Source organism: Oncorhynchus mykiss, chromosome 6 (assembly GCF_057628025.1).
Source record: "Oncorhynchus mykiss isolate SJ-2025 chromosome 6, ASM5762802v1, whole genome shotgun sequence".
NCBI lineage: Eukaryota > Metazoa > Chordata > Actinopteri > Salmoniformes > Salmonidae > Oncorhynchus > Oncorhynchus mykiss.
The window spans coordinates 71,614,384-71,633,624 of NC_143027.1; the positions used below are offsets into that span (position 1 = coordinate 71,614,384).

The 19,241-nt window shown below is 42.2% G+C and overlaps 1 protein-coding gene across 1 annotated transcript in view; it reads right to left on the reverse strand.

Annotated features, from left to right (window-relative positions):
• The window catches only part of LOC110526496 (uncharacterized), a 38,514-nt gene extending 25,979 nt beyond the window's left edge, over positions 1 to 12,535 (reverse strand). Inside the window, exons 1-29 of the mRNA XM_090238773.1 lie at positions 12,234 to 12,535; positions 11,875 to 11,937; positions 10,608 to 10,869; positions 10,212 to 10,326; positions 9,837 to 9,927; positions 9,633 to 9,739; positions 8,297 to 8,513; positions 8,076 to 8,201; positions 7,544 to 7,661; positions 7,307 to 7,445; positions 6,698 to 6,808; positions 6,488 to 6,557; positions 6,134 to 6,271; positions 5,866 to 6,030; positions 5,655 to 5,749; positions 5,307 to 5,433; positions 4,951 to 5,206; positions 4,725 to 4,777; positions 4,343 to 4,443; positions 3,386 to 3,537; positions 3,171 to 3,309; positions 2,715 to 2,825; positions 2,305 to 2,484; positions 1,932 to 2,171; positions 1,695 to 1,851; positions 1,450 to 1,578; positions 771 to 921; positions 603 to 646; positions 258 to 515 (exon numbers count right to left, since the gene is read on the reverse strand). Coding sequence (XP_090094899.1) covers positions 258 to 515; positions 603 to 646; positions 771 to 921; positions 1,450 to 1,578; positions 1,695 to 1,851; positions 1,932 to 2,171; positions 2,305 to 2,484; positions 2,715 to 2,825; positions 3,171 to 3,309; positions 3,386 to 3,537; positions 4,343 to 4,443; positions 4,725 to 4,777; positions 4,951 to 5,206; positions 5,307 to 5,433; positions 5,655 to 5,749; positions 5,866 to 6,030; positions 6,134 to 6,271; positions 6,488 to 6,557; positions 6,698 to 6,808; positions 7,307 to 7,445; positions 7,544 to 7,661; positions 8,076 to 8,201; positions 8,297 to 8,513; positions 9,633 to 9,739; positions 9,837 to 9,927; positions 10,212 to 10,326; positions 10,608 to 10,869; positions 11,875 to 11,937; positions 12,234 to 12,315 — 3,997 coding nt within the window. The 5' untranslated portion in view covers positions 12,316 to 12,535. The remainder of the gene's footprint in view (positions 1 to 257; positions 516 to 602; positions 647 to 770; positions 922 to 1,449; positions 1,579 to 1,694; positions 1,852 to 1,931; positions 2,172 to 2,304; positions 2,485 to 2,714; positions 2,826 to 3,170; positions 3,310 to 3,385; positions 3,538 to 4,342; positions 4,444 to 4,724; positions 4,778 to 4,950; positions 5,207 to 5,306; positions 5,434 to 5,654; positions 5,750 to 5,865; positions 6,031 to 6,133; positions 6,272 to 6,487; positions 6,558 to 6,697; positions 6,809 to 7,306; positions 7,446 to 7,543; positions 7,662 to 8,075; positions 8,202 to 8,296; positions 8,514 to 9,632; positions 9,740 to 9,836; positions 9,928 to 10,211; positions 10,327 to 10,607; positions 10,870 to 11,874; positions 11,938 to 12,233) is intronic.
• Between the last annotated feature and the right edge of the window lie 6,706 nt (positions 12,536 to 19,241).

Genomic DNA, 19,241 nt, shown 5'->3' on the forward strand with positions numbered 1-19,241 from the left:
TACTTGCTGTAGTGTTCACATTTCATATGCAACAATGGTGGCTGGTGGAACGTTAAACATTGAGGACGGGCTCATAGTAATAACTGGAATGGAATAAATGGAATGGTCTCAAACACAAACACCTGATTTCCTTGTGTTTGACACCATTCCATTTACTCTTTCCCACTCATTATTATGAGCCGTCCTCCCCTCATCAGCCTACTCTGATATATAACCAAGTCATACTAGTCACTAAAGCCTCCGTTTCAGGTACCCACCAGTTGGCGTTGGTGTTGAGAAAGTGAAAACATTTGTTGTCACTGTAGAGAATGATGTAGTGGTAGGAACATTCGTAGATGGAGTTGGATGAGATGGAATAGAAGTTGATGGAGTTGTAGTTGAACATGTGTACATGTCCCTTTGAATGGTTCCATTCTTCCCACAAACTGCTGTCATACAGCTGCTATGTCCATCCGTTGTATCGTATATGATATGCCCATAGGGGTATTTGTTCCCATTGTAGGTGCAAGTGCAAGCTGAAATGATAAGATATATTTTAGGGTACTGGAATGTTGAAAACATTATTACTGTGTTTTCGTTTTTGTTGAGGGATGCATTCATACCTTGTACATCGTATTTGCAGTCCACTGTCACTGAATTACAATAGCTTTGGAAAAAGAAACATTTACAATTCTACTTAGTTTCATTCTTGACATTCAAACATTCAAACAAAGTTAGGGTGTTCACAATTTTAGCCAAGACCAAGATTCTCTGTATTACTAAAGACATACCATGTCTGGCAGTTTTCTGTGGTTGGAACTTTTTCTCCATTATTGTAGTGTTTTCCATCTCTGCCATAGCAGCCACACTGCTCCTTCTCCACACACTTCATTATATCTTCATCAAAGAAGGGTTGAGCAGGAGGACATTTTGGATAGCAACCTAAAGAAGAAGAAAAATATTCAAATATTAATGATCAAAAAGCTATTGATTGATAGAGGTAATTTAAAGCTATAATCTTTTGTTGCTACAGCCATTTTTGTTTTTACCTATAAATGAATAATACATACCCATTCATTCTTGAAGAATATAACTTATAAATGCCTCCTGAGCTTAGTTCAACTGTCGTACCCCATAAGAACCCCAAATACACGTTTGTTTTACCACAATGTTTGTAAACAATACAAATTAAGTCAAACACTGTGTAGCCTCAAAACATGGTTAAAACAATAATTTTTACATCATGAATTTATATCATGAAAGCCCTTGCATCCATAGCCCTGTATGAATTTGAGAATGGTTACAATTCTCCTGGGCCTTCCCTCAGCTTTTTACCTAAACAGAGGCGGGGTGGCGACTTTTTTATTGTTTCATTTAAGGACTCTAGCTTCAACATTAAATAAATACTAAGTACCTGTTATGGAAAATTGTTGTTGCCGAAAATAGATCCTAAATGAATGTCTACTGTACCTTCAAGAGGTGGTATCTGAGTTGAGCAGCTCCCGGAGGGATTCCTGCAGGTCTTCATACACTGAGCTCCACATGCCTTGTAGTGCCACTCACATTCTCCAGTGGGGTTGTAGTAATCACAGAACAGTGCTGTATGTGGTGGACAAAAGCTCTCTGTAAGTACTATCTTCAATGCGGTTTAAACTGACTGGATTAAGCCTGTTTTTATGTCAGCACTTAAATGAATGGAACATTTAGAAACTCACGGCAGATTTGTGGGCTTCTCCAGGCTATGCAGGCTCCAGCCTCATTACAGGCCTCTGCATAAGCTGCCACAGCGGTACAGAAACACTCACAGTCTCCACCACTGTCACAAGCACATGAGTCTGTCACACACGCATCATAGAAAGAAGAGGGGTCCACCTAATTGGAGAACATCATTTAGTCAACATGATCATATCAAATTCCTAAACATTCAGTGAACGACTAAAGTCTAAACCTACTTTAGAATGGCAGTCTGTGAAAACTTTGCTCTGTATGATGCTACACTGCTTCTGTGACCAAGACAGCCTGTAAGGGTTGGCAGTACAGGGGCTCCTTTTGTTCTTTGCATCGGGGCAGCTTGCAGAGACTTTCCAGCTGTTTCCAAAGTCTAGAGGGTTGACAACTACTGCCTGGCTCCTGGTAGTGAAGTCATTGTTTGCGTTGCCATCATAGTTTCCACACAGACCACAGACATGTCCCTGAAGAGGACATAGCATTAGATTCAGTTGAGTGATAAAAAGGAGTCATAACAGACTTGTGAATATCAGTTGATGGAATACTAGAAACATATTTTAATATCTAATTTGTCATCCAATAAAAGTTGAAATGTACCTTGAACTGTGGGTTCAGTTTGATGAACATGCTTGTTTTCCTGTCCCACATGAGAATCAACCCATTATTGGCTTCAATCACAAGGTAGATGCCCATTGTACGAATCTGGTAAGGAACCAGCTCCCCTGTATTTCTCTCAATGACTTGGTAGTTCCCTTCTGTCAGGATTAATTCATTGTTCTGAAAGAGATTTTTAAAAATTATCAATTTATCTAATTACTGATTGTTATAATGTATGCTATAATGTTTGTTTTTTTGTGTATTTTGTAACGTATGCTTTATATCATGTATGTATGTATGTATGTATGTATGTATGTATGTATGTATGTATGTATGTATGTATGACTGAAAAGTAGTAGTCTTGGCTTCAGTAATGGTATGTGCCAGGCAGGAAGCAGGAATCTAGTTACCCCCAGGAAGAGCTTGATGGCCTTGGAGCAGGTGGTGCCTGTTGTTCCACAGGGAATGTTCTCAGTGATGACTCTGAAGCTGCCATTGGCATTGTTGTTTCCACAGTAGTCCTGTTTAAGGTAGACTCAATTTCAGTCATAAATGTAACAACAGCCAACACAGTATTATGGTGGATGGTACATTGTCTCCAACCACACATGCGGTAAGTCAATCAATGAAATAATGAAAATGTTAATCTCGTTGGGAATGCTACAGTAGTATTCACAAAGCAACAACAGATAATGTCCAAACAGTTTCAAATATTGCTTTTCAGACTCCCCAGAAACACCTACAGTATATACCTTTTAAAAAATGAACACAAACCCTTATTGGTCATCATGTATTAATACTTAAACAATAAAACAAATCATATTGGTGTTGATCACTTAGACTATCACGTTACCCTGCAAGCATACCTTTGTAAGAGTGTATTCACAGTCTCCTTCGAAAGTGAATCGTTTCCCGTCAAAAGTAATGTAGTGTCCATCTCCATAAATGGCACAGGTTCCATGGCACAGGTTAGTTGTGCACTGCCATTTTCTGTCTTTACAAGTGCTGAAAGTGGCAAAAACAGATATCAGACTGAAGTCTTCATTGGTCTAAAACCCCAAATAAGGCAAGATGAGCTTACCAGGTATTGCAGTCGACCTTGATGCTGTCTCCTGGTTGGTAAGTAGCTGCATTGTGAGAACAAGGACAAAGGTCTGGCTTGATGCAGCCTCCTTTTCCATCGGATACCAGTCCAGGGGGACACATACAGCCTGAAATGCACTCTGTGCTGATCTGTAAAGTGAAAATTATTGATTTGAAAATCTGTTGTGTAAAAATGGTGTTAGAAACTCACAGCAGATTTGTGGGCTTCTCCAGGCTATGCATGAATGAGTGAAGAGTCTGGTGGACCAAAAGGTCAAACTTGGCCTTCGTTAGCCATTAGTCAATACAGAGAGACCAGGAGAAACTCCCAGTGCTTAGGTATTGGCTTATTCTACCAAACAATCATCTCCCACAAAACCTTCCCAATAACCCTCCCCCATACACTAGCACACCACAAGCACAGAACCAAGCCTCGCAGTTGTGTGATTCGCTCAAATTAAATGATGACAAATACTTTACTCAATAAGGAAACGCCCATAGAATTATATGATCACTCCCACTAAGGACAAAATTGAATCGTTGATGTACCAGCCTTACATACGCTGTGCACAATAGCTTGGAGACTATGTTAACTTTACCAATATATAAAAAACTGAAAGTTTATATTTTACACTTGATTTTTATTCACAATCCTTTGGGCATTAGATACACTGAGTGTAGAAACAATAAGAACACCTGCTCTTTCCATAACATAGACTGACCACGGGAATTCAGCTGAAAGCATTGATCCCTTTTGGATGTCAATTGTTAAATCCACTTCAATAAGTGTAGATGAAGAGCAGGAGACAGGTTAAAGAAGGATTTTCAAGCCATTAGACAATTGAGACGGATTGCGTATTAATATCAATATTAGGAAAGTGTTCTTAATGTTTTGTACACAGGTGTATATCCACTGTGCGAAATGGCCTGGAGACAAAGTAAACAGGGGACTTACACAGGCCATATCCAGAATATTGCAGCTCTTCTGACACTCTAACCCTCTCACTCCTGGGCTTGCATTGGAGCAGTTGACGAAAACCATTGGTGCAACACATGCTGTGGAAATAAAGGGAATTAATGTATCATGACTCTGTTGTGTCTTTCACAAAATCAATATACTCTGTAAAGTGTGTACTAGGATGGAGAGATGATAATTCAACATGCACATAGCCTGGTTCTGTTGCAAATAGCATACTACTACCACACACCACATGTGTATATAGGATTTGACAGAGTGCCATTAAAATAATATACTTATTTCAAATTCAGTGTTGCCTGGCACAGTACAATATCTCAAAATTGTGAGATGTTTTGACATTTTATATACATGAACTTACATGGATGATCAGGTGAATCTCCAATACAATGGAGTTTTCCCTCCTTGCAGGTGCTGAAATAAAAGTATGTTAATGGTACTTGAATGTCCCTATGCGCACTGCAGGAAAGCAAGGCCCAAGGCCCTTGGTTCATAAAGTCTAAAAAATATGCCTTTAAAATAAAATGTGTAGTGAATTACATTGATATACAGCTTGAGTATAGGTAGGTAAATAACTCGGTCCATACCACATGGTTCCATCCTTGCTGATGACCTCTCCAGGGGACACCACTGAGCCCTTGTAATAACAAGGGCAGCTGGCTGGTGGAACACACTTGCCCTCATCATCCAGGTAGGTTCCCTCAGAACAGACACACCCATCCACAGGCTCGAAGGTGATTGAACAGGTAAAGTCAGAGTCGCTGTAGCAGCGGCAGGAGCGATCACTGATTTCCATGCTGTAGCTGTAGACCATGGTGCTAGGGCACGAGGTGGAGTATTTGTCTGGGGATGGCAACAATTACTGTTAGATGAAGCATATTTATATCTTATTCTTCCACAATTGACACATCTTCTTAGGTATTACTGTGTGATTGTCACTCACTGCAGATAGTGTCTCTCCAGCCGCTGAGCTGGATACCCTCGGCAGCACAAGCGTGGACATAAGAGGAGACGGCAGCACACATGCAGTCCTCACTCTTCTCACAGTTACAGCTGTCATACATGCAGTTCTGAATAGAAAACCACAGTCAGAACAGCATCCATATTATACTGTGCAATAGTTTTAATTAATTGTGTGTGCATAATACACTGTGCAGAAAACAATATTTAACAGCAAGCAAAATGATTCTCAATTGCCCCATAACAACTGTAATCACATGATACATACATGTGTGTATTAGATATGCTCATGAAATATTAAGAAATGAATAGTATGGTGATGGGGTCTCACATCTTTGTACATGTCTGGGCTTATTGCTGCGTGGCATGGAGCAAACAACCCTTTAGGATCAGCCAGCTGAGAGCACCAGTGCTGCGCATATTTCTCTGAAATAGTGAAAAAATAAACCACAGGAATTAGTTATGCCAACTTTAAGAAACACTTGCACCATTCTCCATAACATTTAAAACTGACATGGAGAGGGGATAAATCATGCTGCTACCATTGTCAAGACTTAAACTGCAGGGGCTTTCAAAGCTACTCTTGATGTCTGGGCAGCTGGCTCGTGTTTTCCAGGTGTTTGCAAAACCAATGGCTGTGCCCTCAGTCACTCCGCTCAGGACCTTGAAATCATCTCCTTGGTTGTTGTTGAAGTTTCCACAAAGACCTGTAGGGTGAACATGTATTTATATACAGGGAATATAAATTATTCCCAGAACATGAACACCTCAGTGGACTGTGGTGGTTGGTCAACGGATGATGAGACATACCGCAAGTTCTCTGCTGCCAAACGGTGCTTGCAGCAATATAGACCTGCATGATTGGTGAGAGTTGGATTTCCAACTGGAGGCCAAAGGTGGTCTGGACGATGATGAAAAATGAGGAGGCTCTGAAAATAGTTACTCCAGCTATAAGGAACAAAGTGAAGAGGAAGGAGTAAGATGCTGCATTAAAATATATGTCAGTGTTGAATGATAAAGCTACATCGCCATCACGACATTCCCAATTATCATTATGTATTCCCCATACAATGATGTGCTTTAACTGTAGGACACAAGTTTCATGTATGCCTAGTCATGACTACATTGATAGTACGGTATGTTTATTGTGCAACTCTAACTTACCAACAGAAAAGGGCAGCTGAGAATAGATTCCATTTACAAAGGCTTTTCCATTGGGTTGTATGTTGATCACCTGCATAGAGGGGCATTGTTTAACCATATGCTTATTCATGATATTCAAATTATACATTCAGGTCTAAAACCTAACAACACTAGGGAAAAAACATTTACTGCAGTCAAAGACTGATAGCACGTCAGTCAAAGAATACTTACAGTGGCTCCTTCTGAGAGGGACAGGATAACAGCCTTTAGACAAGTCTCACTGTCAGAAAGCCCACACTGCACCAGATCACCCAGTACAGTGAATTGCATCCCATCACAGTCCTGAAAAAAATATGAATAAGTTGTTACAAATATTTGCCTTAATAAAAGGAAAAATCAATATCTCAGTGTAAAACAAGAGACAGAGTAAACATGAACAACCCAGATTTCTCCATAGATAAACGTATGAATGCAAGATTAATATTATTGTTCCAACTCTGTTCCTGGAGAGCTACTCTCCTGTAGGTTTTTGCTCCATCCCCAGTTGTAGCTAACCTGATTCAGCTCATCAACCAGCTAATTAGTATAATCAGGTGTTAGGGTTGGAGTGAAAACCTACAGGACGGTAGCTCTCCAGGAACATGGTTGGAGAGCCCTGTTCTATATAGTTTGATTACAATGTTCTTCATAATCCTGGATTTGTTAGAATAAAAGTAAAGAAGCTGGAGACAAAGCTGTAATACAGACATAATAACTACAAAAAAGTTGACAAGTGTTAAGATGTCTTATGTGGATGAGATGGATGCACACAGATCTTTGGTGAGGAAACTGCATATGGACCTTGGTCAGAACATAAGAGCAGTCCCCGTGGAAGGTGTAGGCTTTTCCATCATAGGTGTTGATGTGGGATCCTCCCTCCACAGCACATGTGCCAGGACAGTCCTTGTCCACACACTTCCACTGACCACCACCACAGGAGCTAAGGGCAACATATCAATTATTCAATGGAACTTACAAATTGTCACTGCTGGAATAACTTTTAGACTCAAGTCAAAATTCTTAGCCTGGTTTTCTTACCAATCTTTACAAGTGCTTGAATAAGACTCTCCGGGGGCGTAGGTTTTTCCATTGTGGCGGCAGGAGCATTGACTCAAGGCGATACAACCATTCTTGTTGACGTCATCAAAAACGGTGCCTTTGGGTGAGAGCATACATGTGTTTATTATGTCTCCATCCCACCATACTGCCCTACAAAGGCAAAACTCAGTAACTATATGTTTTCTTTTACTCCAAAATCTGAATTCAAAGTATTTTTCTGTCTAGACAGACAATAATTTCTGACACGCCATAATATATTCTGATCAATTGGCATGTTTGTGTCAGGAAACTAAATACCACATGAATCAGATAGTATACCTGGCCATTACAACAGATCAAACATTTTTTGACCAAACGTGTAGTTGCCTTTGTAACGCAACAGAGTCCGGTCCACAATATGGAATCAATTGCTTTGCATTCTATCAGTATACAGTCTGCTACATTCCAATGCATGTATCACATCTCTTTGAAGAAGAGGATGTGCAGAGAACGTTTAAATATGTCTGCCTACCTGGAGGACAAAAGCAGCCATCTGAGCAGTGTTCCTCACACATCTGGCCTCTCTCAGGGTTGGAGCAGGTGTCAACACAGGGGTTTCCACACTCCTGGTACTCCATGTTGAAGGGGCATGTTTTATCTGCAAAGATAAGGTTATTTCAAAATATTAGTATACTGTTGCAACTAACCAATGTGCGATTAGATTTTTGATATGGGGAGTAATGGCATGCTTACAGCAGAACTGTTCAGTCCTCCATTGCTGGGGCTTCCCCCCTGCATGAACACACTGACGGGAGTACTCTGAGATGGTGTTACACAGGCAGAAGGAGTTGGTGCTGTTATCACAGTGACACAGGTCAGATACACAGGCCTCAACAAATGAGTCGATGGCCAACAAGTCCTTACAGCTGCTGAAGGCAGGACCGGAGAGCAACTGCTCACAAACTGGTTTCTATCAAACAAAAAACAGAGAGATGTTATAATTAGGACATATACAGTGGAGTCTGAAATTATTGACACCCTTGATAAAGACGAGTAGAAAGGACTGTATAAAATAAATAATAAAAAAATGTAACTATATTGTATGCAAAACAAATTTGGGAAAATATTTAATTTTATATTAATACAATTGCTTCTAGAAAGAGATTTTGTCTAAAAAAGTCATACAAAAAAAATCTCTAAAAGGTGGGGTCAAAATTATTGACATCGTTGTTTTCACTATCTTTCAATACCTCACCTTGTAAGGAAAACTGCAGTAATCCTTTTTTAAAATGTTTTATGAGTTGAAGAACACATTAGGAGCACAGGAGGTTGGTGGGAACTTGATTGGGGAGGATGGGCTCGTGGTAATAGCTGGAGCGGAATTAGTGTAATGGTATCAAATACATCAAACACATGTTTTCCATGTGTTTGATGCCATTCCATTTACTCCGTTCCAGCCATTATTATGAGCCGTCTTTACCTCAGCAGCCTCCACTGATTAGGATCCTTGATAATCGTTGTCTGTTCTTATGGATGGCCCTCTTTAATTCAAACCACAGATTTTCAGTGGGTTTCAAAGAGAGACTGAGACGGCCATTGCAAAAAGGGGCTATTTTGCAGTCTCCGAACTTGACACCCATTGAAAACCTGTGGTTTGAATTGAAGGGCAGTCCATAAGCACAGACAAAGGATATCAATGATTTGGAAGGCTTCTCTATGGAGGAATGGTCTAAAATCCCTCCCAATATGTTCACCAACTCATAAAACATTTTAGAAAAAGGCTCAGTCCTATTATTCTCTCAAGGTATTGAAAGGTATTGAAAACAGGGGTGTCAATAATTTTGACCCCTGACTGGAGAGAAAGAAAATATGACTTTAAAAAAAAATCTCTTTCTCAGAGCAATTGTATTAGTATAAAATAATATATTTTTCAAAGAAATGGAGCATATATACTGTAGCAGTATACAGTATAGTCATTTTTGCTAATCTTTATCAAGGGAGTCAGTAATTTCGGACCCCACTTTAAATGTTGTTAAGTACACAGCAGCCAACATCCTATTCTTATCATAAGCGATAAAGTTTAACCTACCAGATTGGGGCATTTATGATTCGAAAGCAGTGTTTTTTCAGTACAGCTTTCAGTTGGACCATCCAATTTCCAGAAGTTTCCGAAGTCAACAGGGGACAATTTCATACCTTTGGCATAAAAATAAATCAAATTATTGTTGAATGTCAACTGTATTCCAAATAATAGGCTATGGTTGACGTGTTGATAATGTCAGTGAAAATGTACCATGGCTATAGAACTCATCAAATTGCTGAACTCCATTAAAATCTCCACATAGACCACAGGTCTTGTTTCTGAATTTGATGTCCATCTCCACCTGAAATAGAAGACCATTAGACATTTTAGGGAGACAGTTTACCTCCATAACCGCATAACACTCAACAAAAACGGGAAATGACTGTAACAAAACGAACATTTAACCGCAGTGACAACCTATTCCTTACAATAACTTTAGATTAGTACTACCTATAGTCATTCCAAGTGCCTACATTCATTCCAAGTGCCCACCATAGCACAGGCCTTCAAATGTAGACATTGACCACACTGCAAAAACCTAATTCCACAACAGAAATATTCAGAAATGCATAATTGTTGTACTACCAAGAAGGAATCCTCCTGGTTCCAGATGGCTACCAATCCCAGTTTTGCTTTGATCTTGATGTAGGAGGGAGTCTCTTCAATGAGAATACCAGACTGGCTGAATGGTAAGGTGGCACTGGAGGAAGAGGAAGACAAAGCATTAGATTCAACTAGAACTTAGTCAGACCAACCAATTTGACATTAGCTCAATTGACTTCATTTTAAGACATTTTCATTAGTAGTATAAAAACTGTAATCTCATCTCAATCGCTGTAAATATGTGCTGGAGCATACTTACACAGTATACAGTTGTGTCTGATGTTTTAAGTCAAAGTGACTGGGACAACAATATGACATCCAACTACTTGAGCACTGATTGAGAAATACAGCTACATGAGAAATTCTTGAGGAACTTACTTCTTCCCATTAACAACAACGGAACCCTTGGAAAGCTCCACCACTACACCATCCAGCTTCATGGTGATCTTGCTAATGGTGGGCTGGTTGTCCACCACCTGCCGCCTCATCTGGATGTTGAAATCCTCATAACTGCTATGGCACAGTGAGGTCACAACATAGTTGCAGGTGGAGGGGAGCTGAAAGATGTCTCCGTCAAAGGTCTTGAAGTGGTAGTTACCCCACGTGCTGCAGACCTGGCCATTGTGCATAGGACTCACTCCTGAGGAAACGGATAACCAATTCAGCTGTGATAGCATACAATTCAGCAGGTTTTATCTTTAGATACAGAGAAAGAAATGTGTAGACAACGGTGAGCAGAATTATTTCAATTTGTTGCCCCTTGTAAGATCTTGCTTTTATCTAGTAGTCCATTGGTTGACTGCAAGATTGGCCTCACTCACTCACCATAAGAGTCTACTGACGCACCCGTGTGTCAACCTAATTAACATAATGAAAACATCCTCATCAAAATCTGTCATTTTAAGCTAAAGATATCTGTTTTTTTGCATGGGCTGCGTCTCAATCAACCACATCCACCTACAGTATGTCGACCTTCCGCATCTGAGGTTGAAAGTGGCAGAGCTACAGAGCTGTTTGTCACACCAGGGGACATCCTAAAAATTTGGTATTCTCACGAAAACGTCTTTAGCGTCCGAACGATTTGGCCTACGAACTAATATCACCACTCCATGGTGTCACGGGACTCGTCTGATGTCAGTACCACAGATGTGCCAACCTCTGTCTGTAGCGTCCGAACCGTTTGGTCTACGACCCCCACAAGTGTCACTGAATGGAAGCATGGCGATAGTTTTGTGCCAACAAAAAAAATTGGTTAAATATGTGTAAAAAAACACAAATATATCCTAAGCTTTCTTATCTCTCCAGACATTTCTAAACCGTATTCCTTAGGATACATTTTTTGGGCATTTATGAACGTGTTATTCAAGGCGTTTCTATGGCCAAATTCAATATTTGATCAACTAAAAACTAAGAATTTTCAAAGTACATCCAATCTCTATCATTTTTATGAACTGAATTATTTAGGCTACTTCATGCTTTTCAAAAACAGCTAATCCACAAAACCTGTTGCACAACTTGCTATGACTGTCTCCATCATGGTTATTGTCCTTTCACCATTGTCTGTGGATATGTAAGGCTGCAGTGTTAATCATTGTCACCATCCTCAGGGCTCACATCTGTATAGCACATGTATTATGAAGCTTACCTGCAATCTCAGGCATCCTTGACATTGAGGGGATGATGTTAACTGTGGCCTTTGTCGTATCCTCTGAAATCAAAGTGTATGTTAATAAGTTACATAAAGTTGCACTGTAAATCATTGTGGAATCCTGTGTATTTCAGGCTCTGTTATGTAGTTCTCTTGCCAATCCTACATTTACCTATTCATCAATCATAACTCGTGCTTAAAAGCATGGTCAAATATTCCCTCATTGTTAGGCTGTCCAATGAGATAAACATTGGAGCTATTGTGAGAGTGCTATGACATACAGTAACATACAGTTTAGCCCTGTCAACACTAAAGTACAAGGTTTCATGTAAAACAAAATCATGGATTCTACCTACCACTTTGAGAGGCAGTTAAACCAATCGCAAGAGCCATCCATATTAACACCCATGTGGGTGTCTGTGTTGTCCCCATGGTCATCCTCTGGGTAGTGAACACAGGTGGTATGAGAAAGGTACTTGTTGGTTCTTGGCTTTATACCATTTGAGTGAAGGGAAGGTCCCTGGTTCTTCTGGACGTGAAGGTGTGGCAGAAGGGTTGGCTCTGTTCCAAGCATTTCATGGCCCTCTAATACCGGTATGAGAGGCTTAAACCCCATTTTCTCATTGCACAGAAAAAGGTGTCATCAACAAGTGGTTCCTAGATTTGTTTACCTTCTGACCAAGTTCCAATATTTATCGCGACCAAGCAAATAAACCAACCGTATATGTCAACCTAGTCTTGAGTTGAGCCACAACCCAGGAGGATATAGCCCTGACCCATCATTCAGGAGACACAGTGTCCATAGACAATGTTCATAACCATTATTATTGCATTAGTTAGATTATTGCATTAGTTAATCTATTCGATTAATTGTATTTATTAATTCATATATATATATATATATATATATATATATATATATATATATATATATATATATATATATATAGATTAAATAAAACACCAAAACAGGTCATGAAGTGTTTGTGTTCATTTGTTTATCTCTTATGACTAATTTAATAGACCAACATAACACAATGCAGGTGTGTTCCTATGATAAGAGTGATTACTGATTCAATCTATTGTCCTTACACTGAGGCTGAAATGTCTTATTGTTTCTCCTGTCACAAAGAGTTTTTACACACAATGGCAATATTGCTCATGACTTGATATGAAGGAAAACCCTTGTTTACTTTAGTAATTAATTGTTTTATAAACACGAAACATTTTCAAAATGCCATTAGTATTGTTGCAATGCACAATGCACAATGTGGTTATGTGGTGCTGTGTAATGTGACTCCACCATCTCATGTCCTTAGGTTAATATTCTTGTAGAAGGGTCGTTCCATTTGATTTCAATAACTTTTTGACTGCACACCTTTTAACATGAACAAAACTTTGCCCATCATAGAAGTAGTAGCCTAGTGGTTAAAGCCTAGTGGTTAAAGCGTTGGGCCAGTAACCTGACTTTCCTAGTTAAATAAAGGTTAAATAAAATAGTCAGAAACAAACTTTTTGGAACTGAATGCCAAAACATTTAGGAGATATAGGTGCTCACAGTTGACCCATTTTGCATACCCCACCCTACCAAGAGACATCCATGTCTTTGTCACTGGAAAAGACCAATGGCATGAGTTTGATATCATTTAAAAGCTTGCAAACAGGGTAGTCCAAAAAAATAATTAGAATACCTTGAAGAATTTTTTTGTTTTTATAAAAATTGGCATTTATTTACCTTCAACATCAATTATCCTCCCAAAATGCAATGCATATTTTTTTTTGCCGTATGTTGTAGCTTAGACCCTATTTTACTTATTTGATGTGTTTGTGTTCGACATCGGTTTCGACACAGTATGCTCTTGAATATAGTTTGTGTGTAATGTTTCGGCTGATAAAATCAACATTTTAACTTTTAAAGGACAGCAAAATTTGGTTGGAGTTCCACATATCACAGAATGTTGAAATGAATGGGAATATCAGTTGTTTTAAATTATGCTGTCAATCTTCCACAGAAAACCTATTGAAATCATAGAAATATACATAATAGAAAAATAGGAAAAATGGGTCAATTTTGAAAACCTATATCTCCTAAATGTTTCTGACTGTCATGTATTGTCATGTTGTGTCTTGTTTCTGTCCTTTCTCTTCACCCTGTCTCCCTCTGCTGGTCGTTTTAGGTTACCTTTTCTCCCCCTCTTTCCCCCAGCTGTTCCTTGTCTCCTCCTAACTACCTCGTCACCCCTTTTCCCACCTGTTCCCTTTTTCCCTCTGATTAGTCCTCTATATCTCTCTCTGTTTTTGTTTCTGTCTTTGTCGGATTCTTGTTTGTGTTTTTCATGCCTGAACCAGACTATCGTCATGTTTGCTGCAACCTTGTCCTGTCCTGTCAGAATCTGCCGGTCCATCTGAGCCTACCTATGTTTTGTTATTAAAGAAGTTCTGTTTACGTTAATTCGCTTTTGGGTCCTCATTCACGCACCGTAACAGAAGAATCCGACCAAGAATGGACCCAGCGACTTCGGATCCTCTCCACTCAGCCGTCGAGATCCAGGGAGCGATGCTAGGCAGACACGAGCAGGAATTGTCTGCTGCTCGACATGCCGTTGAGACCCTGGCCACCCAAGTCTCCAACCTCACAGAACAGGTTCACCATCTCCGCCTCGATCCACCGGCCACTTCCAGGGCTTTCGAATCTCCGGAGCCCAGAATCAATAACCCGCCGTGTTACTCTGGGGAGCCCACTGAATGCCGCTCGTTCCTCACCCAGTGTGATATTGTGTTTTCTCTCCAGCCCAACACTTACTCCAGGAGCACTGCTCGTGTCGCCTACATCATATCTCTCCTTACTGGACGGGCTCGTGAGTGGGGCACGGCAATCTGGGAGGCAAGGGCTGAGTGTACTAACCAGTATCAGGACTTTAAGGAGGAGATGATACGGGTTTTTGATCGATCTGTTTTTGGGGAGGAGGCTTCCAGGGCCCTGTCTTCCCTATGTCAAGGTAATCGATCCATAACAGACTACTCTATTGAGTTTCGCACTCTTGCTGCCTCCAGTGGCTGGAACGAGCCGGCCTTGCTCGCTCGTTTTCTGGAGGGTCTCCGCGCAGAGGTAAAGGATGAGATTCTCTCCCGGGAGGTTCCTTCCAGCGTGGATTCCTTGATTGAACTCGCTATTCGCATTGAGCGACGGGTTGATCTTCGTCACCGAGCTCGTGGAAAGGAGCTCGCGTTCTCCGTTGCCCCCCTCTCCGCATCACTACCATCTTCCCTGCCGGCTCGGGTGCTGAGCCTATGCAGCTGGGAGGTATCCGCATCTCGACTAAGGAGAGGGAACGGAGAATCACCAACCGCCTCTGTCTCTATTGCGGTTCTGCTGGTCATTTTGTCACTTCATGTCCAGTAAAAGCCAGAGCTCATCAGTAAGCGGAGGGCTACTGGTGAGCGCTACTACTCCTGTCTCTCCTTCAAGATCCTGCACTACCTTGTCGGTCCATCTACGCTGGACCGGTTCGTCAGCTTCCTGCAGTGCCTTAATAGACTCTGGGGCGGAGGGCTGTTTTATGGACGAGACCTGGGCTCGGGAACATGACATTCCTCTCAGACAGTTAAGGGAGTCCACGGCCTTGTTCGCCCTGGATGGTAGTCCTCTCCCCAGGATTCAGCGTGAGACGCTACCTTTAACCCTCACTGTTTCTGGTAATCATAGCGAAACCATTTCTTTTTTAATTTTTCGTTCACCTTTTACACCTGTTGTTTTGGGCCATCCCTGGCTAGTTTGTCATAATCCTTCCATTAATTGGTCTAGTAATTCTATCCTCTCCTGGAACGTCTCTTGTCATGTGAAATGTTTAATGTCTGCTATCCCTCCTGTTTCCTCTGTCTCTTCTTCACAGGAGGAGCCTGGTGATTTGACAGGGGTGCCGGAGGAATATCACGATCTGCGCACGGTGTTCAGTCGGTCCAGGGCCACCTCTCTTCCCCCACACCGGTCGTATGATTGTAGTATTGATCTCCTTCCGGGAACCACTCCCCCCCGGGGTAGACTATACTCTCTGTCGGCTCCCGAACGTAAGGCTCTCGAAGATTATTTGTCTGTAGCTCTTGCCGCTGGTACCATAGTCCCCTCCTCCTCTCCCGCCGGAGCGGGGTTTTTTTTTGTTAAGAAGAAGGACGGGTCCCTGCGCCCCTGCATAGATTATCGAGGGCTGAATGACATAACAGTGAAGAATCGTTATCCGCTTCCTCTTATGTCTTCAGCCTTCGAGATCCTGCAGGGAGCCAGGTTTTTCACTAAGTTGGACCTTCGTAACGCTTACCATCTCGTGCGCATCAGGGAGGGGGACGAGTGGAAGACAGCGTTTAACACTCCGTTAGGGCACTTTGAATACCGGGTTCTTCCTTTCGGCCTCGCTAACGCTCCAGCTGTCTTTCAGGCATTAGTCAATGATGTCCTGAGAGACATGCTGAACATCTTTGTTTTCGTTTACCTTGACGATATCCTGATTTTTTCACCGTCACTCCAGATTCATGTTCAGCACGTTCGACGTGTCCTCCAGCGCCTTTTAGAGAATTGTCTTTTTGTGAAGGCTGAGAAGTGCTCTTTTCATGCCTCCTCCGTCACATTTCTCGGTTCTGTTATTTCCGCTGAAGGCATTAAGATGGATCCCGCTAAGGTCCAAGCTGTCATTGATTGGCCCGTCCCTAAGTCACGCGTCGAGCTGCAGCGCTTTCTCGGCTTCGCAAACTTCTATCGTCGTTTCATCGTGATTTCTTATCGTCCGGGCTCTAAGAACACCAAGCCTGATGCTTTATCTCGTCTCTTCAGTTCTTCAGTAGCCTCCACTGACCCCGAGGGGATTCTCCCTGAGGGGCGTGTTGTCGGGTTGACTGTCTGGGGAATTGAGAGGCAGGTAAAGCAAGCACTCACTCAAACTCCGTCGCCGCGCGCTTGTCCTAGGAACCTTCTTTTCGTTCCCGTTCCTACTCGTCTGGCCGTTCTTCAGTGGGCTCACTCTGCCAAGTTAGCCGGCCATCCTGGCGTTCGGGGTACGCTTGCTTCCATTCGCCAGCGTTTTTGGTGGCCCACCCGGGAGCATGACACGCGTCGCTTCGTGGCTGCTTGTTCGGTCTGCGCGCAGACTAAGTCCGGTAACTCCCCTCCTGCCGGCCGTCTCAGGCCGCTTCCCATTCCCTCTCGACCGTGGTCTCACATCGCCTTAGATTTTGTCACCGGACTGCCTTCGTCAGCGGGGAAGACTGTTATTCTTACGGTTGTCGACAGGTTCTCTAAGGCGGCTCATTTTATTCCCCTTGCTAAGCTTCCTTCTGCTAAAGAGACGGCACAAATCATCATCGAGAATGTTTTCAGAATTCATGGCCTTCCGTCAGACGTCGTTTCGGACAGAGGTCCGCAATTCACGTCTCAATTTTGGAGGGAGTTTTGCCGTTTGATTGGGGCTTCCGTCAGTCTCTCTTCCGGTTTTCACCCCCAGTCTAACGGTCAAGCAGAACGGGCCAATCAGACTATTGGTCGCATCTTACGCAGTCTTTCTTTTCGCAACCCTGCGTCTTGGTCAGAACAGCTCCCCTGGGCAGAATACGCCCACAACTCGCTTCCTTCGTCTGCGACCGGGCTATCTCCTTTTCAGAGTAGCCTCGGGTACCAGCCTCCGCTGTTCTCATCTCAGTTCGCCGAGTCCAGCGTCCCCTCCGCTCAGGCTTTTGTCCAACGTTGCGAGCGCACCTGGAAGAGGGTCAGGTCTGCACTTTGCCGTTATAGGGCGCAGACTGTGAGAGCTGCTAATAAGCGTAGAACTAAGAGTCCTAGATATTGTCGCGGTCAGAGAGTTTGGCTCTCCACTCAGAACCTTCCCCTTAAGACCGCTTCTCGCAAGTTGACCCCGCGGTTCATTGGTCCGTTCCGTATTTCTCGGATCATTAATCCTGTCGCAGTGCGACTTCTTCTTCCGCGATATCTTCGTCGCGTCCACCCGGTCTTCCATGTCTCCTGTGTCAAGCCCGTTCTTCGCGCCCCCGCTCGTCTTCCCCCCCCCCCATCCTTGTCGAGGGCACACCCATCTACAGGGTCCGTAGGATTTTGGACATGCGTCCTCGGGGCCGTGGTCATCAGTACCTAGTAGATTGGGAGGGGTACGGTCCTGAGGAGAGGAGTTGGGTTCCCTCTCGGGACGTGCTGGACCGTGCGCTGATCGATGATTTCCTCCGTTGCCGCCAGGTTTCCTCCTCGAGTGCGCCAGGAGGCGCTCGGTGAGTGGGGGGGTACTGTCATGTATTGTCATGTTGTGTCTTGTTTCTGTCCTTTCTCTTCACCCTGTCTCCCTCTGCTGGTCGTTTTAGGTTACCTTTTCTCCCCCTCTTTCCCCCAGCTGTTCCTTGTCTCCTCCTAACTACCTCGTCACCCCTTTTCCCACCTGTTCCCTTTTTCCCTCTGATTAGTCCTCTATATCTCTCTCTGTTTTTGTTTCTGTCTTTGTCGGATTCTTGTTTGTGTTTTTCATGCCTGAACCAGACTATCGTCATGTTTGCTGCAACCTTGTCCTGTCCTGTCGGAATCTGCCGGTCCATCTGAGCCTACCTATGTTTTGTTATTAAAGAAGTTCTGTTTACGTTAATTCGCTTTTGGGTCCTCATTCACGCACCGTAACACTGACAGCTTCTACCACAGCAAATAAGTATTTTGTTCAAATCAAAAGGGGTGCGGTCAAAAACGGATTGAAATCAAATGGAACGACCCAGAACAAAGGTTCAAAACGAGAGTTTTGGCATGAAAACCCCTTTTTGGCTTCAAAATACACCCATTAAAACTGTGAATTAATAGAATGTATTGTTGAAAGCTGTGTTCCATTTCATTAATTTCACACAAGGGTTAGAAAGATTAATAGTCTTTGACAAGACTATTTATTTATTTTTTCACCTTTTTTTAACCAGGTAGGCTAGTTGACAACAAGTTCTCATTAAGGATATTGATATAGTCGTATCCTGAAAGTAAATAAATGGTAACATTTTATATGTTGTTACAAATATTAGCCACTAATATGTAGTTCATCAGCATGTACAGGACATACGCACCTAATAACAATTAGAAACTAAACTTCTTTCCATAGTATCTTTAAATTAGAATGACCAATATGTATTATCACTTGCTGCTAGTATACTGTACAGTGGTCTCCATGTAAATTTGGACAGTGATGCTCTCCATATGAATTTAATGTCTCAAATGAGGTCATTTCTGGACAATATTTCTGCAAGTATCTTTAAATATGAAAGGCAACTATGTATTAGCACTTGCTGCTATTTCTGCAAATAACACACTGTCTTTATTAGTTCCACATTGAGACAGCTAC